Source organism: Gallus gallus, chromosome 1, assembly GCF_016699485.2.
Source record: "Gallus gallus isolate bGalGal1 chromosome 1, bGalGal1.mat.broiler.GRCg7b, whole genome shotgun sequence".
Taxonomy (NCBI): domain Eukaryota; kingdom Metazoa; phylum Chordata; class Aves; order Galliformes; family Phasianidae; genus Gallus; species Gallus gallus.
The window spans coordinates 167,946,472-167,960,033 of record NC_052532.1 but is presented as its reverse complement, the minus strand read 5'-3'; the positions used below and the strand labels follow the sequence as shown (position 1 = coordinate 167,960,033).

At 46.1% G+C, this 13,562-nt stretch overlaps 1 protein-coding gene across 2 annotated transcripts in view; it reads left to right on the top strand.

The window, feature by feature from the left end:
* Positions 1–120: 120 nt before the first annotated feature.
* LCP1 (lymphocyte cytosolic protein 1) overlaps positions 121–13,562 on the top strand; it is a 49,314-nt gene continuing 35,872 nt past the window's right edge. Inside the window, exons 1-2 of one of the 2 annotated variants that reach the window (XM_040699784.2) lie at positions 121–216; positions 696–836. In XM_040699784.2, coding sequence (XP_040555718.1) covers positions 743–836 — 94 coding nt within the window. In that variant the 5' untranslated portion in view covers positions 121–216; positions 696–742. The remainder of the gene's footprint in view (positions 217–695; positions 837–13,562) is intronic. The other variant, XM_015275555.4, reaches the window with a different exon arrangement.

Sequence of the window (13,562 nt, the reverse complement as noted above, 5' to 3'; positions counted from 1 at the left end):
CACCCGCTTGGAGGCGGGGCCAAGAGGGAGGGGGCGGGGTCACATCGGCGACTGGGCGTGGTCTCGCGGGTTTGGGGGCGGGGCCAATCGGAGAGGGGCGGGGCGCACGTGGCGCGGCCCGGCGCGGAGCGGGTGGCATCAGGCGGTGGGGTTGCGGCATCCCGCCCGCCCCGCGCCGGGTACCGGCACCGCCTGTTGCAGCGTGCCTCCTCGCTGGTAATTATCCTCGCGCCGCTGGTTTCTTTTGATTTATTATCATAATTAAAAGCTATATTTCCCACGGGGGGTGGGAAAAAAAAAAAAAAAAGAAATAAAAAAGGGACCCGCGGCCGCTTGCACGGGTAGGAGCCGCTGTCGGATCCGGGCGGCTCGGTGCGGGGGTAGCCGAGGGCGTGCGGGGACCGGGGCCGGGTTGCAGGGCTGGGGGCTCAGCCCCGGAGCGAGCGCGGTGTGCGGTGGCGGTGAGCTCCGGGCGGGTCCGGAGGGGATGAAGGCGACCGGACGTGGATGCAGAGTTAGCTGTGAGGGACACGGAGGTGCGGGCTGAGGGCACCCGCTGCTGGCAGCTCTGTTGGACGGGTGTGGGTTTGGGGAATGATGAGTACCCCATCGTGCCATCGTTCTGTGTCCCAAACCGCCTCAGAGATACTTTTTAAATCACAGCATTCGTTCTTTACGTTCCTTTTTATCCACAGAGTCCCCCCCAAAGGCAACTCCTTTATAAGCAGTGCTAGTTTGAGGAATGTCTGAAGGTCATTTCTTTGACTCGCTGTGGAAGTGGAGAGAAGCTGTCTGCGTGTTGCAGATGACTCTGCTGTTTGTCCCCTGCCTGCAAGGTTATAACGCTTTCGATCGATGTCCCTCCCTGCACTCCCTCTGCTTCTGCTCCTCCCTTGTGCATGGGTAAAGGTCAGTGAGGGGTGTAGGGTGAGGGAAGAATTCGGATCTCCTTCTCCAAATGAAGCCGTGTAAATGAAATCAAAGGTACGGCCGCAACCTGCGTAGCAGACGCCAGCGGGGAGTTATTTATGTGAGGCACTGAGGCATTTACATTCGTTTTATGTCATCGTCACTCAAGGATCGATACTGTGCCCGAGTGATTCGTTTGGTCGTTTGTTCCCGTGCTCAGCATTGCAGGGTTAAAAGCACAGCGTCACAGTTCAGAGATACCTCTGACATCCGCACCATCAGCCCTCCCGTGTTGGGCTATGAGCTGATTGAGGCAGGACCCGCAGTGGCACTGTGGCTGCACAGCAGTGACACTGATGTCCCCATGGAGGTGTGGCTACCAGGGACTATGGGTGACTGATGGGAACTCCCTGCAGCTCCATCCCGGTGCTGTGCAAGAGGTGGGATGGGGTGACTGATGGCACCTGTGGGTCAGGTAGGACCACAGCAGGCACGTGGGATTGAGAATCGATGAAAGTGATGCCCTTGGGGAAACCAAGCAGCATAACAGGAGGCTGGAGCCCTCCTATTGAAACCTTTTGTTTGTGTTGGTGCTGTTGACAACATGGCACTGGGCTGCGGCCTTCCCTTTGTAGGATATGGTGAGCAGCAGTAGGTGTAATTAAACAAGCCTGTGCTAAAATGTGTGCTTTCCCTTCAGCTGAGTGCTGACTTGAACAGGGTTTGTTGTTGGCTGAGCCCCACTGCGACGGGTGTTGTGGGGGTGAGCCAATGGTGCGGGTAACGATGGCACTGTGGCAGTGCGGCCTAGCGAGGCTCTGGCTGGATGGGACCTTTTGGGTAGGTCGATAGCAGTGTGCCTCAGGTGGCTGGTTGGCTGGATGGCGTCTGTTAGCTGCTTCCACGGTGATCATCACAGATAACCACCAGTTTTTTCTCTTGAACATACGGTCCTTCATCAGAAATTTATATTATTTTCCTTGTTATCGCAGAACCCACACGTCAGTTATGAGGCTGGGTGAGATAAGTACCAGTCACAGCACTGTGGGTTACCAAAACAGAGTGATATAATCAGAGAAAATTCTAGATTAGCACGATGGAAGTCTGCCTGCTGACCTTTAGTGTTGGAGCCATAAGGAACGGAAGTGGAAATTCACATATTGGTAATAGCATTATAAGGCCGACATGAGGGATGGTTTTCTGAATTGTTGGTGTAGTGTGCATAGAAAACATTTGCTGCTTTTCTCTTTGTGTTTTGCTTTTCACAAGCTCTCCCCGGGCTGCCTGTGAACAGACGCCCATCCCAGCCACCTCTGGTGTGCCCCAAATTTGGTCTTGCTTGGGGACCTGAGAGTTAGGGAGTGGAAATACTGTCTGTATAAATATCTGCTGTATATAGGCTTCCTCTTTTCCTTCTCCGTCTGTGATCTGGTGACCCTTCATATTTGCCATGCTTGACAGAAGCCAACAGTGTATGCTTGTGGCTCAGAAGGTCGGCAATATCTTGGGCTGCATCAACAGAGGGGTGGTCAGCAGAGAGCGGGAGGTGATTGTCCCCCTCTACTATGCCCTCATGAGGCCCCATCTGCAGTACTGTGTCCAGGCCTGGGGCCCCCAGTACAGGATGGATACGGAGCTGTTGGAGTGGGTCCAGAGCAGGGCCATGAAGATGCTCAGAGGGCTGGAGCACCTCTCCTATGAGGAAAGGTTGAAGATTTGGGTTTGTTAAGCTTGGAGAAGAGAAGGCTCCAGGAGACCTCATGGCAGTCTTCCAGTACTTAAAGGGAGCTTATAAGCAGGAGAGGGACTGAACTTTATACACAGCCTGATAGTGATAGGACAAGGATTATGGTTTTGAACTGTAAGAGAGGATGTTTAGATCAGATACTAGGGGAAATTTGTTTTACTCAGGGGGCGATGAGGCACTGGCACAGCTGCCCAATGAAGCTATGGGTGCCCCATCCCTGGAGGCATTCAAGGCCAGGTTGGATGGAGTCCTCGGCAGCCTGAGCTGGTGGGTAGCAGCCCTGCCCATGGCAGGGTATCAGAACTGCGTGGGCTTTAAAGTCTCTTCTGACCCAAACCATTCTGTGATTCTGTGGTTTACAGTGCATTCATTTCCTCCTCTGTTACTGGAAGACAGCTAGTTCACTTAATCAGTATTTTGAATAAACCATATTTACGTTTTAATCTACTTTAGCCATATTTAACATGTTCTTACTGTTATTATCCTTACATTTCATTGTGTGTGTGTGTGTTTATTCTGCATCTATAATGTATTTCCCGAGTTAACATTTTCCAAGCTCAAATTTATGTTTGTCCATTTTCATGACTGAACCTTCAATGCTTCATCTTCTCCCCTCTTGTGATATATTAGTATTAGTAGACTGTTTCTAGATTGTGAATGCACACCTTTGACAACTACTGTTTCAGGAAGCCATGGAAGTAGTTTCATAGGGTTTTCTCCTGCAAACAAAACTTCAGAATGAGGTAAAAGCATTTCATTTTTATCTTTACAAGCCATTATCCTGCAGAATGTTGATCATTTTCCCAGAGAGGTTGTGGATGTCCCATCCCTGGAGGCATTCAAGGCCAGGCTGGATGTGGCTCTGGGCAGCCTGGGGTAGTGGTTGGCGACCCTGCACATAGCAGGGGGGTTGAAACTCGATGATCATTGTGGTCCTTTTCAACCTAGGCCATTCTATGATTCTGTGATTTTGGGTGATACTTTATGGAGTGAGGAGTTGGACTTGATCCCCGTGGGTCCCTTCCAACTCAGGATATTCTGTGATTGTATGATTTTGGCTGGGAACAGTCATACATATGAGCTAGTAAGCATGCATCCTTTTACATCAGAGAAGCCTCCTTCCTTGTAGCATTTCATTTTCACATCATCCACTGAGCAGGAGATGTGGGTAGATGACTCCTGAGGTCCCTTTTGACCAACACGTCTACAGTCTTTTCTTCTCAGCCTGTTTATGCTGGGTACTCTATGATGGAAAGACATGGCTAAAACTCATGTCGTTGTCTTTGAGGCAGCAGAATGGCAGCACATACCTTCCACATTAGACTGATGTCAGTGAATCCATAAATTTTTGGGAACAAGGTCACTATGATTTCTGGAATTGACTTTCCCAAAGACAAAGCACAATAAAACTGCAGTGAAAAGATAATTGTTTCAAAGAATTCAGTATTTTACAAAATAGCTTTGTTCCTGTAAACAGAAATAGCTGTATTTCCTATCAGAGGATTTTCTTCCCTCAGTACAGTTCCTGTCATCTTCCTGTTATGTTGCTTAATCTGGAAATAAAGCAGTCTTCTAAACTTCTCTAAATGTGTAATTTATTCTTTTCTTGTCACAAACATTGCCATGTTGGAGTGGAATTGCCTATCCCTGTCAATGGCAAAATATATGTACATACAGGAGAAAGTTCCCTTTATTGCATATGCTGATAAAAGGGAGCCAGTGTGTTGTGTAAGAGTGGAACTGAGTGATATTATTTTGTACTGAGGAAAGCATGTAGCTGAAAAAGTGCAAGAGCTGCTGTTTTTGTTTTGTTTTTTTCATAGTTTTATATGCAGATCCTGTTAAATAACAAAGATGCAAAAAGCAGCAAGTACGTTCTGTTATGGAGAAGTTTCAAGTTGAATCATCGCAGACACGTATCTAAGATTAGGTACTTCTTTGTTTCAGGATTATGAGAAGCTACATGAGAACATTCTCCAATTTTTGTATGAAGAGAAGCTTCTGGATGGCTGGAAAGTTGTCAATATAGTTTTTCTTCTGTTGCTTATGGGAAGAAATGGAAAGATGAGGTTTCAGTGGATCTTCTAGGCAAATGCTTCTCAGCATTTACAAGAAAATAAATCATTTAAGCCATATGTTGAAATGTCAATTCAAGCTTTATAGCCTTTTCCCTACTTTTGAATTTGAAAGCATCTGTGCTCCTAAGTGTCAGTAAAATTTTATAGCATTTATGCCTGGCTGTATACCATCGTGACTTGCTGATGGGCTGTAAGGAGAAACATTAAGTACAGATTGTGATATTTTACTCATGCAATATAAATGCTTGAAAATTTAACTGGTGCTTATCGGTGAAGTTTGGCAAGCTATTGTTGATTCTTCCCTGCCACATATATTTGCTGTTTTTATGGCCTTATGTTTTTTTTCACGTGTATCCGGGTCAGAGTTTTCAAAACAAATTGTGGCTTTGAGGGTACCCAGTTTAAGACAGGGAAGTAAAAACAGAGAAGTCCCTGGAAAATGCTGATCAGTTGCTGTCAGAAAGCTGTACTCTGTAAGGTCCCAGAGAACAAAATGCATCAGGCTTTCTAAAAGTCTCTTCTCGTATGTCTTCCATATCTCAACCTCAGCGTTCATGAGTTTTCCACTTAGAGCAAACAGCAGAGATTACACAAGATGCTTGAATGAAGTTTTGCAGGTATAGAGAGGTCATTTGCATGTTTGTGACTTGATCAGCTTGGCTTTAATGAACAAAGCTAATCAGAGCTGTGATTAAAACAAGGAGTGTGAGCAATAGGTTGCAATCTCGGAGCATATGTTTTTACTCATGAATAAAATGAAGTAGTTCAAGTGTTCCTTTAAAAAAAAAACCTTTGTTTCTCTTAGCAGTTCTGCATTATAAAAACATCCAACTTGCCATTTCTGGGTGTGCTCTTCCAGTGGCTTGGGCTCTGCTCACTAGGAGAGATTCATCCTCATCAGATACTTTCTTGTAACACCTACGCAGTTACTCCTAGGACTAAGACACGGCTGTATAGACTGCTATCTACCAGTTTGAGTGGATTTGGGCAAAAGCACTGAATGCACTTCCCTTGCTAAATGTCTAAAATCAGTGGAAAACATCCTCCTCACCGGTAGACCCAAAGCCAAATGCCTAACAAGTGGGCTGGTGGGGTTAGTCTAGTGTAAGAGTGTGGTGCTCTTCTGTTTTACCTGATGGGAGACCTTAGGTGCCAAGTGATGAGCCTGGGGCATCTTTTCTGCCTATAAGCACATACAGTCCTTGGACCTCATGGGTGGTGCGAGGAGACGTCAGGGCAGAGGAGTTAACACTGTGCTACTCCCTTCCTCATGAAGTGAGGTTGTCATCCTCTGTGGATCTGCTGTTCTCATCGAATATTGTTCTTCAGAAATAGCACCGACCATAAACTCTTTAAAAAGTAACTCCCTTCAGATATGCATGTCACTGAGATGCCTGATATTTGCAAAAGTTGCTGGCTTTCACATCATACTGAAGGTGTCAATATATACAGGATGTTTGGGACAAGCAGTTAAAAGTCCTGCAAAGGGAAAATGGCGTTCTGCACATTTTACGACGGCAACCATTTTACAGGATGGGGCAGTAGTCAGTTTTGTTATTTTTATGTTACAAATAAAGTTCTTTTACCTTCTGCTTGCCTTAGACAAATTGCTGTGTCAAAAAGAGGTAGTTGGCAGAAAATGAGAAAGGGTTGTAGTCAGAGAGAGAAAATGTTCGTGCTAAAGATTCTTTAGACTCGCCTTCAATCTCCCGTAAGTAAATGGATAACTGACACATTTTTCATCTGATTTCTGGTACGAGAAGGAATCAAAATATTTTAAGGGCTACCATCTCCTGCCTTCTTTTCATTTCATTCATCACTAGTGATACTACATATATACATTTTTCAAGCCAACTTAAAAACACCCCTCCAATGAGGACTGTCATTTCACACTGATTTTCAGATAACCTTCCTGTCTAGCCTTGCTGAACAGCTATGCGTTTGCCTTTGTGTGTAGTTCTCATTTGCATCTCAATACCCAGGCTTCTTCCAGATCTACTTTCAGAATTACACGTCCCACACTGACAGGTGGAAAGTTTTGGGCAAGCAAAATTTTGGGAGAGGATAGAATGTCCAGTGGCTAAAGCACTTTTTCAGACCATGAGATATCACTCTTGTGGATATGTACATACATGTGTATATATAATATGTATATTTTTATACACTAGAATTAAAATGCATTAGTCAACTGCAGCTAGTTTGCTACCAGCATTTGAACTAGTTTGTGTAAGGTGGGATTTGAAGACTCCCACATTTGCATAGGCGCACATAACCAATGTAGTGGGGGTATTTCCAAGAAACAATGGGCAGAAGAGTGCAACCTTTCCTTAAGCGTTCACTGATTCTGCAAGTGTTGCTTGGAAGACCTGTTGGAAAGATGGCCTTTAGAAAAAGCTGGGGCTTGTGGCTGCAGATACCTGCATGCCGAGAAGGGAGGTTGCAAAGCTTTGCGGGGAGGCTGCAGAACAGCTGGCATGCAGGATCTTAGTATATGTACAGTAATTTACCTCCCTTTCATTCATGAGTCAGCATCACTGCAGGGAGATACCCTTCGGCACAGAGTAGATGGAGAATTGTGATTCACGTGCCAGTTGTCCTCATGGTGCCTCATTCGTGCAGCCACTGCCAGAAGTGCACCTACAAAGGTGTCATAGAGTGGCCTGGGTTGAAAAGGACCACAATGATCATCGAGTTTCAACCCCCCTGCTATGTGCAGGGTCACCAACCACCAGACCAGGCTGCCCAGAGCCACATCCAGCCTGGCCTTGAATGCCTCCAGGGATGGGGCATCCACAACCTCTCTGGACAACCTGTTCCAGGAAAGAAGCTCAGAGTACTCACATCTTGCTGGCATGTAGATGTGCACTTATTTTTAAAATGAAAGATAGCAGCTCTTCAGGAAATGGAGATTACAACATGCAGCTGAAACTACTGAGGAGCTGTAAACAGACTGACAGGCTAAATCTAGCCTTTGCATGGGGGGCAAACTCTCTTGTTCTCACACAGTTTGCAAGTCAGGGAGAGCATCCAGCTTGTGGCTGAGGATGTTATTGCTGTATTGGTATGCTGAATGGGAGTGACTTGCGGAATCAAACTCTATAACCCAAGGATAGGTTATAAAGCAGGCAGCGTTTATTCAGACGAATGTACAGACGCCGGGTGCAAGGGGGATAGCTCCACCTAACTTGCACCCCGGTCAACAGAAATGTTACATATTTGTAAGTCAAGTTCATACATATTCAACAGGTTACATTGAACCCCACTACATATTCATAATCAAGTCCCTCCCCCCCGACACATGCATTGTATTCTCCTCTGGGTGGTCGCATCCCCATCTGGTGGTCTCTTGGGATGAAGTAAACACTCTTCCTTATTACGTCTTCTTGAACTTTAGCTTACTTTTCTCCTCGCTATTCTAATCCTTGCTGACTAGGTTCATCCCTTCCTCATGCTGACAAGGAAACTGGGGCCTATTTTCTTCTATCTCCCTCCTCCGGTTTCCTCCTTATCTTGCCAACAAGGAGTCTGGTACCTATGTTTTTCTTGCCACAGAAGAATGCTCCTGTGGAATTTAAGCACTAAGCAGAACCTTTGCTGCAAAAGAGTGCTCTTGTGGAATTTAAGCACTAAGCAGAACCCGGACCCCCTTTCTATTCTATCAGAGTAAGCAGAATCTAAATTGTCCAAGCAGAATCACAGAATCAAACCCCCTTTCATCAAGCAGAATCAAGTCAAATCAAGCCCCCCCCCCCCCTTTTTCTCAGGAGCAAGGTAGGCCTTACTTCTCTGTGAGAATTGTTAAGATCACTCCAAGGGAAGTGATTCTCCCACTCTGCTATGCACTGTGGCCTCACCTCAAGACAAGAAAGACAAAAAGCTACTAGAGAGCATCCAAAGGGGAGCTACAAAGATGGTGTAGGGTCTAGGGGGGAAGACATATGAGGAATGGCTGAGGTCCCTTGGTTTGCTCAGCCCAGAGCAGAGGAGCTGAGGGGAGGCCTGATGGCAGCTCCAGCTCCTCACAAGGAGCAGAGGGGCAGCGCTGAGCTCTGCTCTCTGGTGACCAGAAGAATTCAGTAAGTATTTAGACAACACTCTCAGAAACATGGTCTGAATTTGGGGTAGTTGTATGTGGAATCAGGAGGTGGACTCAATGATTCTGGTTGGTCCCTTCGCTTGGGATGTTCTATGATTCTAGATTTGTTAATATTGGGCTGCTGCAGGCCATCCCCAACAGTTTTTTCTTTCTGTCCCAGTTGCAGGAGTAGTTCATATGCAGAAGGAAGAAAGGACAAACTGTTGGGTTCTTTTTCAGCATCACGTCTTTGCACGGCTCTGCTCTAGTTTGGCTGTCCAGTGTTTCTGAAGGCTAAAACTGATATTTCATAACATATTACTCAATTGTGTAGTATGTAATATTGTAAAGAACTGAAGAACAGATTTTGCAGTACCTAAAACTTACATACTTTCTGCACTAATGCTCAGAAAAGGATTTAGAGTTATTGTCTTGCTGGAAACTCATCACTGCTTGTGGGGACAGGGAAAGATATGCCTCAAGAACCAGAGAAGGCAACTGGTAGGCAGACTGCTTCTGCCACTAAAGAAACAGAACCCTCTTTCATTTGATCAATGTAATGGGTTTTGCAGATATGTATCTCATTAGTGCTCCATTGCTCTTATGTGCATGTCCTTCAGTCTTGGCTAGCAAAGAGGATTGAAGTAACAAAATACACTTATGCTTTCTTCTTTTCTCCTCTTTTTGCAGTTCACTGATGATAGTGGCAAGCCATCCTTCTGTGAAGTTCTGTCTGTTGGTTATACTTGGTTATGTCCCTCTTTGGGACAATGCAAGCCCTTTGGGGAAGCTTTCTGTGTTGTTCTCTGTCTTCATTAATCATAGTATCATCATAGAATTGTTTGAGTTGGAAGGGACCCTTAAAGATCACCTAGTCCAACTCCCCTGCAATGAACAGGGACCTAGACCACATTGCATAAAGCCCCTCCAGCTTCACCTTGAATGTCTCCAGGGATAGGGCATCCACCCCCTCTCTTTGTAACTTGTTCCAGTGCCTCATCATCCGAATTGTAAAAAACATCTTCCTTATATACAATCTTAATTTCCACCCTTTTTGTTTGAAACCATTTCCCCTTGTCCTATAACAACAGACGCTGCTAAACAGTCTGTCCCCTTCCTTCTTACAGCCCCTCTTTAGACACTGAAAGGCCATTGTCAGGTCTCCCCAGAGCCTTCCCTTCTCTGGGCTGAACAGCCCCAGCTCTCTCAGCCTGTCCTCGTAGAGAAGGTGTTCCATCCCTTGGATCATTTATGTAGTCCTGGAACCACAGTGCCCGGTGGCTTCAGGAGCTGACTTGGAAACCCACCCTGGTCACAGAGAGGACACAAAGACATGGAAAGAAGCAAACCTGAATGCCCAGGAGCATTCTGTAAGAAAAAATCCTTGCTGCATTGCTCATTCCTGTATGCAAACTTGAGGTGTTGGGAGGATGGTTGACATGCTAGATGAGGAAAAGCTCCTTAAAGCATTCTCAGGGTTATGCCCAGCCCTGCATGTTTCCTACAGGATGGCGTCACACCATGTCACACAGTCCTAGCGTTTGCAGAGGGCATGGTGTCACCCTGATTCCCACTATGCAGTGCTTATGCTTTCAAGCATGGGCTAGTGCTGGGGTGCTGGGCAGCCAGGTGTGTCCAGCTACATCTCCTAAAGACAGTGGGAATTTCAGGCCAGGAGCTCACACCTCAGAATGTCTTGAGGCCATTTTTGTCCCTGGGTTGGTAATGTGGCTCTTTGTACCTAGTGCTTGCTCAGAGAAATGTCCCAGCCTTCCTCCTTCCCACTGCTCTTCTAGGCAGGTAGTTTTGAACAAGTATCTCTGCTTCCTGGTCAGAAGCATGCGAGCAAAATAAGGTCAACACAGAGATGCTAAAATACACAAACTCTGTAATCTGCTCTTAAAGCTTGATGAGAAACCCTTTGACTTTGTCTCATTACTTTTTGTTGTGCGTTGGTCACAGTGGCACAGAAAATGGAGCAGCAAAGTGTGAAGGCAGAGAAGAGAAACTGCTCAGCTTGTCTGAGGAACTGCTATGCTCATTTTCCAGCAGTGCAGGCATTCCAGCACGACACTCATTTGTAGCAACAAAAGCAGCAGCACTGCCAGCAAACTCACACCACCTGGTATGTGTCTGGCACTTCACTCTTGGTATTTGCTTTTGAGTGGCACATCTTCCATTTCTCTATGTTCTCTCACAGGTTTTGCACTCTAAGAAAGCAGCAAAAATAAAGTCTAGTTTTCTTTTTCACATCACGTACATTTTGTGAAGTTGCTAACTTAATTGCTATCCACACATAAACGTTATTTCTAACCATATTTTAGGTACTTATAATCTTGGTGCTGCCAGAACCTGGCTACTGCTCCGTGTAGACTATCAGGAAAGGAGAAGTAAGTCTGGTTCCTTTCAGTTACATTTCAGAGTGTGTCCACATCTCTTCAGATGAATTTCCAATAGGTGTTAATGCCAGTCTCTGGGACAGGGAGGAGTTTCACAGAATCACAGAATTGCAGGGGGTTGAAGGGACCTCAAGAGATGATTGAGATCAACCCCCTACTAAAGCAGGTACCTCACAATAGGTCACACAGGTAGGTGTCCAGACGGGTCTTGAATATCTCCATAGAAGGAGACTCCACAGCCTCTCTGGGCACCCTGTCCCAGTGCTCCATTACCCTTACTGTAAAGAAGTTCTTCTGCATGTTAGTGTGGAACTTCCTGTGTTCAGGTTTTAGGCCACTGTCCTATCACTACGCACTTCCGAGAAGAGCCTGGCCTCATCCATTTGCCTCCCACCTCCTTTTAGATATTTCTAAACATTAATCAGATCCCCTCTCAGTCTTCTTTCCCCCAGGCTGAACAGACCCATGTTACTCAGCCTTTCCTCACAAGGGATATACTCCAGGCCCTTTAACATCTTCTGCTGGACTCCTTCTAGGAGATCCCTGTCTTTTTTGAACCATGGAGCCCAGAACTAGACACAATATTCCAAATTTGGCCTCACCAGGGCAGAGTAGAGGGGGAGGACCACCTCCCTCAACCTGCTGGCCATGCTCCTTTTCATGCACCACAGGATATCATTGGCTTTCTTGGTCACGAGGGCACACTGCTGGCTCATGGCCAACCTGTTGTCCACCAGAACACCCACATCCTTCTCTGCCAAGCTCATTTCCAGCAGCTCATACCCTAACCTGTACTGATGCATGCTATTATTCCTCCCCATGTGCAAGACTATACACTTGCTCTTGCTAAATCTCATCAGGTTCCTCCCTGCCCAGCTCTTCAGTCTGTCCAGGTCTTGCTGAATGGTAGCACAGCCTTCAGGTTTGTCAGCCACTCCTCTCAGTTTTGTATCATCAACAAACTTATTCTCTCTCTTCATCCAGGTTGTTGATGAAGATGTTGAACAAGATCAGAACCAGCACTGACTGCTAGGGAACACTGCTAGTTACAGGCCTCCAACCAGACTCTGTGCTGCTGACTACAACCCTCTGAGCTCTGCCAGTCAGCCAGCTGTCAGTCCACCTCACTGTCCACTCATCTATCCCACACTTTCTGAGTTTCATAACAAGGATGTTGTGGGAGACAGTGTCAAATGCCTTGCTGAAGTCAAGGTACACAAGGTCCACTGCTCTTCCCCCATCTACCCAGCTGGTGATGACATCATAGAAGGCTACCAGGTTGGTCAAGCATGATTTCCCCTTGGTGAATCCGTGTTGACTACTCCTGATAACGTATTTCTCTTCCAATTGCTTGGAGAGGGCATTCAGAACAGGTTGTTCCATAGCCTTTCCAGGAATGGAGGTGAGACTGACTGGCCTGTAGTTTCCCGGATCCTCCTTCTTGCCCTTTTTGAAGACTGAAGTGACACTGGCTATCCTCCAGTCTGCAGGCACCTCTCCCACTTACCAAGACCTTTCAGAGATGAGAGAGAGCAGTTCAGCAGTCACGCCTGACAGTTCTCCAAGCACATGTGGGTGCATCCCATTGGGGCCCATGGATTTGTGTTTGTTGATGTTAGTTAGATGCTCTCTGACCAGATCCTCCTCAACCAATGGAAAGTCTTCCTTTTCCCAGACACTCTCTCTTATCTTCAGGGTCTGGGATTCCTGACCCTGGTCTTAGCATTAAAGACTGAAACAAAGAAGGCATTCAGAATCTCTGTCTTCTCAGCGTTCCTTGTTACCAAGGCACCCACCTCATTTAGTAGGGGACCCACATTTTCCCAAGTCTTCCTTTTACTGTTGACATACTTAAAAAACCTTTCTTGTTATCCTTTACCTCCTTTGCAAGGTTTGTTCCAAGAGGGCCTTAGTCTTTTTTGTTGCATCCCTACAGGCCCTGAAAACATTCCTATATTCTTCCCAGGTTGCCAGGCCCTTTTTCCGTGTTCGTAGACCTTCTTCTTTCATTTTAGTTTATCCACGAGTTCCTTATTCATCCACACAGGCCTCTTGCCATCTTTCCCCGATTTCTTACTTGATGAACGACATGAAATAAATGGAAGGCAAAGTTGGTTTTTGCTGATTTGAGATAAGCTAGAAGCATGAAGGAACTGTAAATATGTTTTTCTGGGGTTTGAGCTGAAGCAGAACAGCCAAGACCAGCTGCAATTGGTGTTCATGATTACTAGCTCACAAAGAGGTGCAGAAATGTCTCCTCCCTTCCAGGTGTTTTGCCTTCATATTTATCATAGAATCATGGAATCATTACAGTTGGAAAAGACCCCTAAGATCATCGAGTCCAACCGTCCACC